Source organism: Chrysemys picta, chromosome 4 (genome assembly GCF_011386835.1).
Source record: "Chrysemys picta bellii isolate R12L10 chromosome 4, ASM1138683v2, whole genome shotgun sequence".
Lineage (NCBI taxonomy): Eukaryota > Metazoa > Chordata > Testudines > Emydidae > Chrysemys > Chrysemys picta.
Genome location: NC_088794.1, coordinates 127,175,261 through 127,192,318, shown reverse-complemented (window position 1 = coordinate 127,192,318; position 17,058 = coordinate 127,175,261). Strand labels below are relative to the sequence as shown.

Sequence of the window (17,058 nt, the reverse complement as noted above, 5' to 3'; positions counted from 1 at the left end):
CATTCCCACTCCTTCCTTGATGGTCTAACTATTCCCCACTCTCCATCCAGAGCATCTATCCTGAAACCCCAACTTCGCCCCCCTCCCTATACAGAGTACCCACCTGGACTTCCTCTGACACTCCGACTTCCTCCTGCTCCTTGATTCTCCCCATTATCCATGCTTAGTATGCTTAGATTTCTGTATGTACCTGTATGTATGTATCCATTCAAAGAGAGCTTCTGCCACCTCTGATAAATTATACCATGTTCAACCAAATTTTAAATATGTTAAAAACAGGGGAGGGTTATTGACTTGAAATATCCCCCTATTTTTCCCCTTTTATTTTCCAACAGTCATCACCTTCAAAGGCACCAAGATAAATCTGAGTCTAAAATGACTCCTTGAATCTTTATAGAAAATGTGAACCAGAAGTAAAGCTTTTCACTTCAAACATTCATTATATTGGTTTATTGTATTGTTGGTAAGCATTATTAATGTAACCAACAAATAAAAAAGAGCAAATAATATATTACCTCCAATGAATCATCCTGTAGTAGTGTTACCAGTTCTTTATGTATTACATACACACCCGAATCTAAAAGCTTAGCAACCTAAAAAATGACAGTAAGACAAACAAACAACAACACACTTTAGTTTCATGGAAATACAACAGTTAAAATAGCTGCATTTACTTTTCAATACCGTTTGACTAGAAATATGAAAGTAGGGATGCTGAACAAATCTCTAACATCCACAAATTGCACTTTAAAATTGTTGAGGTTATGTACTTTCCTGCAATTAGCATATAACATTGCTTTTATAACAGCATGCAAAATGAACACCAGGCTGTTGCATAACTATTAAACATGCCATTGAGACTGGGTTAACAAGAGCTTCCTTTTCTAATGTTTATATTCCAAAGGTTTTTTTTTTTTTAAAAAAGGTGCCTGCAAATACTTAGAGAAACATTCCGGGCTTTTAAAACAGCCTGCTGCATGCTCCAGTAACAGAGGTAACAGAGTCAGACAGCTGAATTGAAGAAATAAAGGTTGGTTTGTCATCAGCTATGGGCCTTAAGCCTCCCTAATCTTTGCTATTTGAGGTTTTCACTTCATAAACTCCAAGGCTGCTGGCACTTTTGATTAGCATTCACAAGTCACATTTAAAGTTCTGCAGTAAGCCTAATGTCAATGTTAAAACAATCAATAACAACATATGGCAACAAATAAGAGAAAAGTGCCAAGAAATTGGACTTCTCAGCCATGTGGGGTAAATCATAGCTTCCTTTGGAGATAACACTTGATACTCTTTAATCATTTTCTTTGTTTCACTTAGCTCATGCTAACAATCTGTTTACCTCCAGCTAAGAGGAAGGATATAATTTATTTTAGGAAATGGCTACAGAGTATATTAAATCAGAAATATATCCAACTAGAGATGAGCATCATAAATTACTGATATCTGTGTGACATTTGGCTGACTAATTACACTGATGACATGATAATAACACATAAACATACCCTAACTGTGCACAGCATTTCAAGTGTAATCTCACGAGTCCTTTTTACAGGGCTAAAATAATCTTCTTTTATTTATTCAAATATCATTTTAAAGGTGTCTGGGGGTAGACACATGAAGTACAGGATTTTGCAGAATTATATGCTAGTTATACAATTTCGACTACTAGCTTCAATTATCTCCTTCTACGGCAATGTTGTGTAGAGGTTAAAGCAGGGAGTCAAGACACACTGGTCTTATTTCTAACTCTACTAGAAATTCACCGTAACACCTTCAACAACCTGTTTAATCTCTCAGCCTCATTCTCCGCTGTTTATAAATTGGGGACAGTAAGAGTGAGCCCTGGGTTGTTCTGAGGCTTACAGTAAAGCTCTGCAATCCTTGGATGAAAGTCACCATTTGAAGAGTATGGATTATTATTAAATTGAGGAAGGGGATTTTACATTCATTTGTGCAATTCATTCCATTTAAAAATCATTAATACCTACAAAACCACGCCATCTAATATATTTAATAAAACAGTACAGTGCAGCTTATACAAAACCAAGCAGTTAATTATAATATACATACTTGTTACATTTCTATAACTTTCTAACTGTTAATATTAAAATTCAGTCAATGTTTTGCTTAGACCTAGTGCTTACAATGTCTTCCACACACTGTCAACTAAGCCCCAAATCCTACAGTCCTAGAGGATTGCAGAATCAGATCAAATGCAGCATATTCTTTTCTCACTTTCTCTCACTCATGTCTCCCTCACATACCATCCTTCTCGCTTTTTTTAAAATCTACTCTCTCCCCACTGGTTTGGGATGTGTGTGGGGGGGAGAGGGGGAGGAGAAGAATTCTTTCCCCTAATCCCACTTATTTCTCCCAATTCCTGTCCTCTGGCCCTTTGTCTCCAAAATTTTGGATCATACTGTTTATTTACACTACTTTAAATTTCCTGTCCTGGAGTCTTTCCTGTCTGCTGTCCTCCTAATCCACCACACCAAAACTTCCCTCACCAAAATCAATGACAACCTCCTTCTAGTTAAATTTCCAGTCCCTTAAAACATATTTAAAAGGTGTGTAGTGGATTATAATTATATATCAGAAAACTTTCAATAAATTGAAGAATTTTAGCAAATTTTCCAAAGTTTTCTCACTGAGGCACTCCGTAGTTAAAATACAACAAATGTCAATTTAAGCAGACAAGTATCAAAACCACATACAATATTAAAAAGCCAAAAAAAAAAATATCTGAAGTACTAACAAAAAAACTTTCTGGACTTACTTCATATAAGCCAATAGCCATAGTGTATCTGACTGGCACTTCAGGGTCATGACAAAGACAGAAAAATGTAGAGTATAGTTCCAAATGGAAGTTTTTCGGATCCACAAAAACAATCATGGCCTGTGGACAAATAAGATGGAGTCTTTAACCCAAATGTACACATATAGGGCCAAAATGTTTGGGATTCCAGCTACTGGACGGACCACCTCTTCCTCTGTGTGATACCACTGCTGCTGCAATCAGCAGGACATTTGAGCTAATACACACTGATTTAAAAATGGGGGAGCTGCTGATAGGACATTTTCTGTGACTGGTCCTCAACTCTGGAACTCTCTCCTACCCCCATGGTCTGATACAATTTGGATCAGCTAACTTCTGGACCTGCTGCAAGGCTTCTTCTGAAGAGATAGATTGAGAAATACAGGATAGTTTGCACAGGAACCTATTATTTCATGATGAGTTAACTAACGGGCAATCTATATTCTGAGAGATTGGGTCAGTTCCAGGAGGGCAGGAAAAAGTCTTGGTATTGTGAATATGGATCCTTTAGTTTTACATATTTTAAATTATTCTCTAAACAACTAAAACCTTCAATTGGAGCTTTTAAAAACACATAAATAAATTACATGTTTAGCCAGCAACAAAGCCAATCTCTGAAATTTTGGCTACCATTGTGTATGCACAAAACATGTATTTGCTCAAGTAAACCAGTAGATATCTAATTATGTACTTTGTGCATATTTTAAGCCAACTTAAAAAAATGTGGCTGATAAGGTTGACTACAAAGAAATGTTCCTTTAAATATAAAGGATACCTGTAAACATTCAAAATAGAAGGCAGATTAATAGAAACAATAGTTTTAGGCATAAAAGCCTCATTTCTATATACGTGAAAAGACCTTTTATTTAGCAAATACATGAGGATACATGAGTTAGACACATATCTAGCTCACTCAGAGCTAAATCCTGTGCCCCTTGGAAAGCCAGTTGTGCAGAATGGGTGGGGAGGTCCCAGCTATGGAGAGCTTACAAAACAGCTGTTCTTTCAATGCCATTGTACAAGAGGCTTTGAGGGAACAGTATATGTGAGAGATCTTCGATGACAGGAATGTCTTGGTCAAAACTCACCACTGGTTTTCTGTGATTTGGGGATGAAGATAAGTCACGGAATCTGTGACTTCCATTGACCCCTGTGATATTTTCAGCCCCAGGGCTGGAACTCCCAGCCAGCCTCCTGCTCCCCCCTCCCCCTGTAGCTCCCAGTCCCCCCCGGTGACAGGACCCTGCAGCTCCTGGCTGCAGTGGGCGGACCCTGCAGCTCCCAGCCACAGTGGGCAGTGGGGACCCCTCGGAACTCCCAGCCGCAGCGGGGGGGGTGAGGAGATCCCATAGCAGCTCAGCTCCCATGGGCAACAGGGGACCCCAGAGCTCCCACTCACCGCAGGTGGCAGGGATCCCCCCAGAGCTTCCTGCCACTGCAGGCAGCAGGGGCCCCCAGAGCTGCTTAGGTGCCGTGTGGGGGGACCCCAGAGCTCCCATTCACTGCAGTGGCAGGGGACCCCAACACCTAGAAGCGATGGGTGCTGAACTCATCTCTCTCTCTCTTTTGTCAGGGATATTTTTAATGAAAGTCCGGCACAGGTCATGGACTTCCATGAAATTTTGCTTATTGCCCATGACCTGTTCATGACTTTTACTAAAAATATCTGTGACAAGAACTTAGCTTTACTCAAAGCCTTCTTGGAGAATCCCTGCACTAAGTCAATTTAATTTTGCTTTGCACAGGAGTTCGGATTTGGCTCACAATATACTATATGGTAACAGATTTTACATCTTACATCTATTCCTGTTTTGTGGCTAATGTGCACAATGTAAGTTTTATAAAATAGTAGTTAACTTACTGGAAAGTTGTAAGCACAGTTCTTCCTTACTGATATATACTTCTTTTCTTGCTCTAAGGTTTGAAGTTGTATCTGATTATCATTGTGTCCATTTTCCTGCTGTAAGCCCAGTGTGCAAAGTTTCTTGTAAAATTCCAAAAATCTCAAGTGTTGCTCTGGAGTAAAAATTCCTTTAAAAATACAACACTAATACTTAAGTTTTTTGCTACAGAATATCAGGGAAAAAGCTAACAATATCCAACAACTTGAGTTTATTTCCAGAGCAACAAATAAACCATTTCCCCTATTCATTCTCATATAATGACTCCAATAGGAACCATTTCCTTATTGCAAGTGGTAGGGAGAAATAGTGATTACAGAAAAATTAAACCTACCCATAGAAGAAGGAATCTTCACTTCTGTATTTTAGAAATATATAATTTTTAGAATATTAAGGGTTTCATTTGGGAGGATTGTGAATATATTTTAAAAGTGGTAGGGTCACATTTATTCCCCTTCTTGCCTCCAAATCCTTGAACACCACCACCATTCTCACTGAGCTCAGACAAAGCCCTCTGCACAAATTAAGCCTTTAGGACCTTAAAGGTTTAAGTAGCATGGAGGGGTTTATCTGGGCCACCTGTAGTACAGTGAATTTCACCTTACACTTAAAGGATCAATGGGCTGGTGTATAGGGACCATAAAGTTAGAGAAGAAATCCCATGATACAGGACCAGTTTAGAGCTAACCTAAGTGGCCCTACACTGCCGTAGCCTCATAGGCCTCAGTGCAGGACACATGCTGGTGGTGCAAGGGGAGCATCTGTACAGCTTTGAGGATTCACTGCTTTGAGGATTCTGAGCTGCAGATTCAGCCCCGAGAGCAGCCAGGAATCCAAGTGGTGCAAAAGTGGCATAAAGCCTCCTTTGCTCCCATTTCTTCCTGGGCTAACCCTTTGTACTGGGTTTGAGGAGACATAGCACAGCATCTAGCACCTTATTACTAACATCATGCCCTATTTTCAAAGGTTTATAGTTTAACCACAACTAACACACTCACTTCAAGATGAAATCTGCAACAAAACTAGGCATCAAAACTAAACAATGAAAGTAGAGAAAATATTAAAAAGAAAAAAGATAATCCAATCTTTATGTTACGGATGGTTTCAGAGGGTTTTTGTACTCTGAATTATCATTCCACTTGATAAATGTTGGCTATCTGGACATTTTCTAATCTGTATACCTCACAATACATTGAGTCACTCTGAATTTATAAGAATCATTAAATCATACCATATAGTCCATTACATAGTTTCCCTAAATGGAAAGACAAAGAAACAAGAATCGATTCATCCACTTTGAAGGATTTTTCACAGAATGATTTCACTAAAGGGAGAACAGTTTGACTTCTGTCATCTGAAAAACAAAACAAATGTGTAAAGTTAGTTGTTCATGTTCAATCACTTGAAGAAGAGCATATGTCCCTTTCATGATAAAAATGTCAAGGTCCTTTAAAGTGCAGCTGGGATTCTTGTTTAGCTGACACTCATATTTTAATTAAGTAAGAGTATGAGTGAAATCTATTTATTTTAATGTAGAAGCTTTTGAGGCCTCTATGGTCACCTCCCCTTTTCTAGGGAAGGACTCTCATTTGAACAGGATGGGACAACAAAAGCCCTCCAAGCACAGGCTCTGACCTGCAGTGTGTGGGTAAGTGAAGAAGCACACCCATCTTCTCCTCCACCAACACACCTAGTAGCCAAGAGATAGAGGGAGAAGATATATGGTGAGCAAGAGGATAAAGGGAGAGCTTGTCAAGGTGGGATAGGGCAAGTTCTGCTACCTTGGATCTCAAGGTCAGCTAGAAATGAAGCTTTTCAACCTACTGAGCTCCCACCTATTTATCTGCAAGGCTGTGCATAACCTCTGACCACTCTTTAACCCCTTTCCAACAGCCAAAACAGCTGTTGCAGCAATAGTAAGTAAAAAACTTCTGTTTGAAGTGTGAAATTGATAGTCTCAACAGTTTGAAAATAAATCTACCACTGTATCCAATGGTACAAATCATAGAATCATAGAAGATTAGGGTTGGAAGAGACCTCAGGAGGTCATCTAGTCCAATCCCCTGCTCAAAGCAGAACACCAACTAAATCATCCCAGCCAGAGCTTTGTCAAGCTGGGCCTTGAAAACCTCTAAGGATGGAGATTCCACCATCTCCTTAGGTAACCCATTCCAACAAATGCTATCTGTTAAACAATCCAATTGCATTCATTGGTATTCTCCCCAAACTATCTGCTTTTCATTATGTAGCTTTCCATATGGTTTATATGTTGATTATTTTGATAATTCGTCATCAACTCCTTGTTAAGTAAATATTTGCTCCTCTCTTATGTACCGGGAAGATGCAGTAAAGTCAGAAAAACAGGAGCGGGAGTGGGAGCTGTTGTGCAAAATACGGGGCTGCTAATGAAGATAAACAATTGAACAGCTCTGAAGAAAAAGAAAGAATATTACTATATACAGTACTAACTGGTAAATAATGAACAGTGATTATAACAACTGCTGAATCACACAGACATATTAGGATACTTTTGCATACTCTCTATGGGCCAGGTTTCTGCCCACTTTGATCTTTTGTACCTCTCTGATGGTGAAAAAGCAGTGGAGATTATCTGCAACTGTAGAGCCAGTGTAGCTGGCTCCTATTGCTTTCCTTAACCCAGCAATCTTCAGTATAGGGAACATGGCTGAAAACAGTGCACTTCAATTAACCAAGATGCTCCCATGGAGACAATGCCAATTGTTGCTGGCTAGAATACGTGCAATTCAAGCCTCTCCAGCTTCTGCTGAGGCAAAGCTGGGAAGAGAATGATGGATGCATAACTGGGCCCCCACACTGAGCCAAATGAACTTAACAGAGAATCTGGCTCTACTTTCCTAAAGATACAATGTATGGGTATGTGATCTTGTGAGAAAGAATACTGCATTTAAAATATCATTTCAATATTCTTTTCAACAAGTCTTTTCCTGAAAAGCTGAAACATGAACACTCTGACACTCTGTGCCTCAAAGAGACACTCTGCACCCCATATTCTTCATTGGTGATATAATTATCATATGTTCTGTACAAAGTATGCCTTGTGAGGTATCATTTTAAAAGTCTTAATTTGTTGAACATTAATATCCTGTTAAGTTGCATGTGCTATCATTGTATATGAAGTTTCGCTATGTATGTGCCACTGAAACATGTGAGGTTGGGAACACCCACAAGCAGCCTTTCAGGTACAACCATAAAATGCCAATCAACGTTGATGGCCCATGGAGAAGAATACAAACAATACAAACACTCACAAGGATTACCCCAGGAATTGTGAACAATGGAAATCTCTCAGAGATAGCACTACACAATGGGAACTGTTTGACTCAGATCACAGCAAAAGATCTTTCCAGCAAGATGGAAGAAGCTATAAAAAGGAGAACTGACATGACTGCTGGGCCTCACTGCCCATACAACACAACACCTGGAAACACCTAAGGAACAGAGACTGAACTGAGGGAGCAGGGTCCCAGGCAGGAAAGAAGGAAGCCTGCCTGTGTACGGAAGGTTGGTGGACTGTTTGTACTGTCTAACAGGATGAGACACTGCTTGATTCAAATCCTGTCCAATTTAGAGAACTCAGATTGTTTTTTGATTTATTTCTTATGGTTATCTACTTTGATCTGTTTGCTATTACTTATAAATCACTTAAAATCTATCTTTCTGTAGTTAATAAATCTGTTTTATATTTTACCTAAAACAGTGTGGTTTGCTTGAAGTGCGTAGGGAATCTGCTCAGGAACAGGGGCTGGAGCATTGTCCTCTTCACATCGAGGAAGGGGCAGACTGGGTAATAAATTTATACTGGTCAGGCTTTTGACCAGGGCAAGACAGTACAGCTCTGGGGTCCTAGGCTGGGGAGCTGTGAAGAATTGGCTGCAGTCTCTCTATTGTTGTTTCATGCAGCGAATGGCCAATGTAGCTGTAGCTGGGTGTTTCCCTGCCTGTGTGAGTGTCTGTGTGAGTACAAGTCCTGGAGGGGATTGTAGCTTGTCACAGCATCGCGGAGTTAGAGGAAACCAGGCTGGTGAGACAGAGGGCTCAGTACCCCAGATACAGGTTGCACCACAGGGGGAAACCTATCACAAACACATGCTAAAGAGCCATACAAAACACCTGCATTAATTCTGTAATCAGAAGAAAAAGATTTTCACGGTACCAAGCACCTACAGATCTAAGTGATGTCAACAGGCGCTGCTGATCCTCAACACTTAAAATCGATGCCAGTGTATACAGTGCTGTGTATCTATATCATGTTTTATAAAACACAGAACAAGACTGGGTATTGCTTCAATAATTTACTTAGTGTATCTGCCATACATGAGAATAAGATCATATGTCAAAAATTGCTATGCTCATTTTATTACTACAGACATAAATGGTGCATCCCTGGACCAACCTGGCTCCTTCATCCCAGACAGAATTCCACCAGCATAGGTGCTGGAACTAACAGTGCGGGGGGTGCTGCAGCACCCTCTACCTTGAAGTGATTTCCATTAAATACAGGGTTTACAGTTGATTCAATGGCTCTCAGCACTCCCACTATAAAAATTGTTCCAGCACCCCTGTCCACCAGTCAAGGTCAGATTTCATTTTCATCAGACACTCTGTAGGAGTGCCATTAGCAGAGGCTGCCGAGACAATGGTGCTGACTCAGCATGTCCATCAGCCACTCTGGACACATCCTGCCTGCCGGGCAAGCACTGCCTACTTTTAGAGTGTACTGATTTGTTGCATGGTCCCTGACAGACAGAAGATTGCAAGTATTTGTGCCACTGCAATCCCCCCAGTCTTAATCAGACTTTCTGTCAGCACAGACCCTGGACTGAATCTAGTCAATGGTCTCATTTTTTCTCACTGTTACATCAGTGCAAGCTTTAGAATGTACTTTGAGTAATGGAGAGGAAGCAGGGGAGAGAGAAAAAAAATAAAATCTAGAAACAAAATAAAGACTTTGATCCTCTTATTGCAATGGAAGTGTGGTAGTTAATTATCATTGCGGTTTTATTTTATGGGAATCACTTTTCTACAGGCAAGTACAGGCTGTAAGCATTTGGAAAAAAAAAGTGTCTGGTACTCCTGAGGGAGATGAAAGGCAAAATATTCCTAATGCCCCTCTCCTCCCACACAGCATATATATTTCTACAGTCTCCTTAGGTTCTGGATAGGATGAAGACCCCCTTTCTTCTCTGGAATAAAGAAATACTAGGAATAGGAGCCTCTCCCTTGAACTCCTATGGTACCTCTTTTATAACTCCGAGATGAAGCAACAAAGGCCACTTTTGTTTGTAGGGCCTCATGAGAAGAGTCCCTGAAGATGGATGGGAAAGGGGAAAGAACGTGACAAACTGGGAAATATCTGTATTTTTTTATGAATATGGTGCATGCCCCTGTATGTTTGTTATGAGTTACTTGCTATGGAGTTAAATAGAAGGGGGCAGTTAAAGGGAGAAATGAAATGAACAAGAAATGAAACAGTAGTAGAGACAGGACACCTGGGGTAAACAGCTTCAAAGGAGATAAGATAGCAATGGCTGGGCCATCAATTGGGAAGCAGGTATCTAGCTGGCTCCATCCAGGCTAGAATGGTTTACTCTTCCCAAACCAAAACCTAGTATAAAAGGGGATCCTAAACCTTAAAGGTGCGGGCCTCAAGAGGGAGGCAGAGGGGTGAGTGGGTTATCGGCAGACTGAGTTAGACACCTGAACTGAATGAGAGACACAGTGACTGCAGCAAGCGGATTGGCTCTCCTAACCCAGAGATGGGAATATGCTGGACATACCTGAACTACAGATAGAGAGAAGCAACAGAGAGTCCTGTGGCACCTTTAAGACTAACAGATGTATTGGAGCAGAAGCTTTTGTGGGTGAATACCCACTTCGTCAGATGCATGTAATGGAAATTTCCAGAGGCAGGTATAAATACGCAGGCAAGAATCAGTCTGGAGATAATGAGGTTAGTTCAATCAGGGAGGGTGAGGTCCTCTGCTAGCAGCTGAGGTGTTAACACCAAGGGAGGAGAAACTGCTTTTGTAGTTAGCAAGCCATTCACAGTCTTCGTTTAATCCTGATCTGATGATGTCAAATTTGCAAATGAACTGAAGCTCAGCAGTTTCTCTTTGGAGTCTGGTCCTGAAGTTTTTTTGCTGCAAGATGGCTACCTTTACATCTGCTATTGTGTGGCCAGGGAGGTTGAAGTGTTCTCCTACAGATTTTTGTATATTGCTATTCCTGATATCTGACTTGTGTCCATTTATCCTTTTGTGTAGTGACTGTCCAGTTTGGCCAATGTACATAGCAGAGGGGCATTGCTGGCACATGATGGCATATATAACATTGGTGGACGTGCAGGTGAATGAACCGGTGATGTTGCAGCTGATCTGGTTAGGTCCTGTGATGGTGTTGCTGGTGTAGATATATGTGGGCAGAGTTGGCATCGAGGTTTGTTGCATGGATTGGTTCCTGAGTTAGAGTTGTTATGGTGCGGTGTGTGGTTGCTGGTGAGAATATGCTTAAGGTTGGCGGGTTGTCTGTGGGCGAGGACTGGCCTGCCTCCCAAGGTCTGTGAAAGTGAGGGATCATTGTCCAGGATGGGTTGTAGATCACTGATGATGCGTTGGAGAGGTTTAAGCTGAGGACTGTAGGTGATGGCCAGTGGAGTTCTGTTGGTTTATTTCTTGGGCTTGTCTTGTAGCAGGAGGCTTCTGGGTACACGTCTGGCTCTGTTGATTTGTTTCCTTATTTCCTTGTGTGGATATTGTAGTTTTGAGAATGCTTGGTGAAGATCTTGTAGGTGTTGGTCTCTGTCTGAGGTGTTGGAGCAGATGCGGTTGTACTTCAGCGTTTGGCTGTAGACGATGGATCGTGTGGTGTGTTCGGGGTGGAAGCTGGAGGCATGAAGGTAAGCATAGCAGTCGGTGGGTTTTCGGTATAGGGTGGTGTTAACGTGAATGTGGTGTCTAGGAAGTGGACTTCCCGTGTAGATTGGTCCAGGCTGAGGTTGATGGTGGGATGGAAGCTGTTGAAGTCGTGGTGGAATTCTTCTAGAGTCTCCTTCCCATGGGTCCAGATGATGAAGATGTCATCAATGTAGCGTAGGTAGAGAAGGGGCGTGAGTAGACGAGAGCTGAGGAAGCGTTGTTCCAGGTCAGCCATAAAGATGTTGGCATATTGTGGGGCCATGCGGGTGCCCATGGCGGTGCCATTGGTCTGGAGGTATATATTGTCACCAAATTTGAAATAATTGTGCGTGAGGATAAAGTCACAGAGCTCAGCAACAAGTTGTGCTGTATCATCATCACGGATACTGTTCCTGACAGCTTGTATTCCATCTGTGTGTGGGATGTTTGTGTAGAGAGCCTCCATATCCATGGTGGCTAGGATGGTGTTTTCTAGGAGATCACCAATGCATTGTAGTTTTCTCAGGAAATCAGTTGTGTCATGGAGATAGAGAGGTTAAGCCTAAGTAAGGAAATGTGTGTACAGGACTCCTAAGTTAAACCATTTTCCTAACCTTAGGGATGCCGGATGCTTGTACCCAGGAGGCCTGTCTCCTGGTGACAGCAGTGGTTATTGACCTGGTGGCCATCTCCGTGCATCCATGAGGAACTTGCAGAATTGTTTTTGCTTCCATCTGGCCTTCCTTTTTAACATTTTTCAATTCTTCCCTACTGTCCTGTCACAGTTTGGTTAAGAAGGTAGTCACTCCCTCCTAGGAAAGAAAATTATATATCATGAACAGAGCCTGACAGTTCATGATATTGAACTGTACTGAGGCAGAGGAATATGCCTAATGCCCAAAGAGATCCAGCTTCTAAGGATCTCTTTCTTTTGGTGCGTCCTTAGTGGTTTTCGATTTTTCTTGTACTTCTGATATCATCAGTGACCTGGATTAGGATGGGCTTATAAATATTTGTAGCCCTTCTGTAATACTTGGTACCTATTTTCTACCCTCTTTGATGAAGGAGGGAAAGGGGCCAGGGTCTGCCAAAGTCTCTTCTCTAGTTTGAGTATACCCTCACTAATGGAGAGAGCAATCCTCGCTGGGACTGGTGAGCTCAGGATATCAAAGAGTGTTGTTTTTTTCTGGATAACCAATGTATCTATGTCTAGGGTCTCTGCAATGAGGGTCAAAAGTTCCTCAATGTCTGAGATTGTCTGGTGCCAATTTGATTCCTTTGGTGTGGAAGGAGATTGTTGGGGTCTCTCCCTTGCCATGTCCACCTGCTTACAGAGAGGGACATCTGGCTCCAGCATGGGAGCTATAGCTAATGATGTTTCTCCTTCTTTGACATGATAGGTCAAAGGATGATCTGGTGCAAGAAACATGCAAATGTGGTCCTCAGAATAGCCAAGGCAGCATGTTGTATGGCCAGGTTGAGGTTTGCCAGCCCACTGATATTCGTGTTTTATTTGCCCTGACTAGGCAGCTGATAGTACTTCTTGTAGGTTCCTCTTCTGATCACAAGGGAGACAGGTCTCTGCTCGAAGGTGGTGAGAACAAATGGGCTTGGAGAAGATGACAAGCAGAATATTTCCTCAACTGGTGGTATAGCGAAACCTTGGTGCCAGGGGGAAACTGCACTGAAAATGATCTTGCAACTGAGAATACATCAGGTGGAAATACCACCAGTATGTATCTCAGGATTGCAACAGGTTCAATCTTCAATGCCAGTCCTGATGCTTGTAAGGTGGATGATTTGATGTCAGCACTGAGGTTGGCTCCAAGCCACTACTTCTTTGAGTTGTGCCAGTGGTTGAGCTTGTGTGTCCAGCTCTTGAAGCCATAGAGGGCTTAGAGGTTTTGTCTCTGGAAGACTGGTATTTCTGAGCTTCCTTGTGAGATGACCCCAAGGGATGTTCAGAGCTCCATTTCTGCCTGTGCTACATCTGGCCGTGCCTCTTGATGTGTCTTTGGCATTGGTGGTTTGGACACCGGGTCTGTTGGTAACGGGGTTGATGCCAAGAATGCCAGTCCTGACATTCTCACCTCCTTCTTCATTGCCTTTTTCCTGCTGCCAGACTCTGATGTGCGGTGCCTGCTTGAGGAGGCACTAACCAAAATGACTTTTTCAGTTCCAGTTTGGTAGCTGCCACTTCCTACAAGTTGGAAGCAATCCACATAGACTGCACTAATAGATGCAGTTTGAGAGTAGTGTGTCTGAATTTACAGGTTCTGAAGAAAAAGGAGTGGCAAACCAAACATCTGTCCAGGATGTGACTTCCCACCAGGCAGCACAGGCAGTGATTGTGGCCACGTGTAAGCAGAACAAGAATGTCACATCATGGGAAGCCGGGTGCCTCGAAGTCCACCATGATGATGGTGGTTGGAGCAAAGCGCTTGACCCCAGTGTATGGGGGGCAGGGAGTAGTTCATAGAATCATAGACTATAAAGTCAGAAGGAACCATTATGATCGTCTAGTCTGACCTTCTGCACAATGCAGGCCACAGAATCTCACCCACCCACTCCTGTATCAAATTGTGGTTTAAAGACTTCAAGGTGCAGTGAATCCTCCAGCAAGTGACCCATGTCCCACGCTGCAGAGGAAGGTGAAAACCCCCCAGGGCCTCTGCCAATCTGCCCTGGAGGACCCCAAATATGGCGATCAGCTAAACCCTGAGCATGTGGCCAAGACTTACCAGCCAGACACCCAGGAAAGAATTCACTGTAGTAACTCAGATCCCACCCCATCTAACATCCCATCACAGGCCATTGGGCATATTTACCACTAATAGTCAAAGATCAATTAATTGCCAAAATTAGGCTATCCCATCACACCATCCCTCCATAAACTTATCAAGCTTAGTCTTGAAGCCAGATATGTCTTTTGCCCCCACTGCTCCCCTTGGAAGGCTGTTCCAGAACTTCACTCCGCTGATGGTTAGAAACCTTCATCTAATTTCAAGTCTAAACTTCCTGATGGCCAGTTTATATCCATTATACTGGCACTAGAAAAGGTTCAGAAAAGGGCAACTAAAATGATTAAGGGTTTGGAACGGGTCCCATATGAGGAGAGATTAAAGAGGCTAGGACTCTTCAGCTTGGAAAAGAGGAGACTAAGGGGGGATATGATAGAGGTATATAAAATCATGATTGATGTGGAGAAAGTGGATAAGGAAAAGTTATTTACTTATTCCCATAATACAAGAACTAGGGGTCATCAAATGAAATTAATAGGCAGCAGGTTTAAAACAAATAAAAGGAAGTTCTTCTTCACGCAGTGCACAGTCAACTTGTGGAACTCCTTACCTGAGGAGGTTCTGTAGTCCTGAAGGCTAGGACTATAACAGAGTTTAAAAGAGAACTGGATAAATTCATGGTGGTTAAATCCTTTAATGGCTATTAGCCAGGACGGGTAAGGAATGGTGTCCCTAGCCTCTGTATGTCAGAGGATGGAGATGGATGGCAGGAGAGAGATCACTTGATCATTGCCTGTTAGGTTCACTCCCTCTGGGGCCCCTGGCATTGGCCACTGTCGGTAGACAGGATACTGGGCTAGATGGACCTTTGGTCTGACCCGGTACGGCCTTTCTTATGCCCACATTGGTACTGAGCTTAAATAATTCCTCTCCCTCCCTGGTATTTATCCCTCTGATATATTTATAGAAAGCAATCATATCTCCCCTCAGCCTTCTTTTGGTTAGGCTAAACAAGCCAAGCTCCTTGAGTCTCCTTTCATAAGGCAGGTTTTCCATTCTTCAGATCATCCTAGTAGCCCTTCTCTGTACCTCTTCCGGTTTGAATTCATTTTTCTTAAACATGGGAGACCAGAACTGCACACAGTATTCCAGATGAGGTCTCACCAGTGCCTTGTATAATGGTACTAACACCTCCTTATCTCTACTGGAAATACCTCGCCTGATGCATCCTAAGACCGCATTAGCTTTTTTCACGGTCATATCACATTAGTGGCTCATAGTCATCCTGTGATCAACCAATACTTCGAAGTCCTTCTCCTCCTCTGTTACTTCCAACTGATGCGCCCTCAGCTTATAACAAAAATTCTTGTTATTAATCCCTAAATGCATGACCTTCCACTTTTCACTATTAAGTTTCATCCTATTACTATTATTCCAGTTTACAAGGTCATCCAGATCTTCCTGTATGATATCCTGGTCCTTCTCTGTATTGGCAATACCTCCCAGCTTTGTGTCATTCCCACTTTTTGTGCCAAGGTCAGTAATAAAAAGATTAAATAAGCTTGGTCCCAAAACCGATCCCTGAGGAACTCCACTAGTAACCTCCTTCCAGCCTGACAGTTTACCTTTCATTATGACCCTTTGTAGTCTCCTCTATAACCAGTTCCTTATCCATCTTTCAATTTTCATATTGAGCCCCATGTTTTCCAATTTAGCTAATAATTCCCCATGTAGAATTGTATCAAATGACTTACTGAAATCGAGGTAAATTAGATCCACTTTGTTTCCTTTGTCTAAGAAATCTGTTACCTTCTCAAAGAAGGAAATCAGGTTGGTTTGGCACAATCTACCTTTTGTAAAATCCATGTTGTATTTTGTCCCAATTACCATTGACCTCAATGTTCTTAACTACTTTCTCCTTCAAAATTTTTTCCAAGACCTTGCATACTACAGATGTCAAACTAACAGGCCTGTAGTTACCCGGATCACTTTTTTTTCCCTTTCTTAAAAATAAGAACTATGTTAGCAATTCTCCAGTCATACGGTTATTGAACCTTCCTTTTTCTTTTGAAAAGTATAATTTGATTGTATATTTTTGAAGACAGAAAAAATAATTGTTCAATTAACTGTTTTCTTTTAAACATTAAGGTTAGCAAACACTAAAAGAGAGTAACAGATTGTCACTGTTGGGTTCCATCTCGCTGCCACAGGGGATGAAAGGGAACTAAGGAAAGGCTGCACCTGCTCCATTTTTATGCCCTCCTACAGCAGCACAAGATGGCACAGGCATAGCCCCAACAGACACTGCTAGTCAAAAGACTGATCTCATTGCACATGAGGTGCATTCACCTCTACAGTAGGATCCACACTGACACATATTTGAAGAGGAACATTTGACTGTGATTTGGTACAAAAATCCATCTGTATCAACATTTGATGTGTCACTTTCCCCATGCAGCAAAACCAAATGTCTTGTCTTCACATTCCAGTTCTGCACAACTCTGCCACTGTCTACACATCTCACCTCCTCCCTTTTTTACTCCTTCTGCCTGATCTTCTCTCTAGTTAATATCCCTTTTAAATCTCCCTATTTTCATCTTTTTGCCTTTCCTTACTAGCCTTTATTCCTTGAATTCACTGCTTTACATTGTGTACCAAATGACTTC

General features: G+C 41.9%; 1 protein-coding gene across 6 annotated transcripts in view; it reads right to left on the bottom strand.

The window, feature by feature from the left end:
• PPP4R4 (protein phosphatase 4 regulatory subunit 4) overlaps positions 1-17,058 on the bottom strand; it is a 111,941-nt gene that overhangs the window by 32,420 nt on the left and 62,463 nt on the right. For all 6 annotated transcript variants that reach the window (XM_042858665.2, XM_005307491.5, XM_065595652.1 and 3 more), the window contains 4 exons: positions 5,948-6,070; positions 4,677-4,846; positions 2,777-2,896; positions 516-593 (listed from right to left, as the gene is read on the bottom strand). In XM_042858665.2, coding sequence (XP_042714599.1) covers positions 516-593; positions 2,777-2,896; positions 4,677-4,846; positions 5,948-6,070 — 491 coding nt within the window. The remainder of the gene's footprint in view (positions 1-515; positions 594-2,776; positions 2,897-4,676; positions 4,847-5,947; positions 6,071-17,058) is intronic.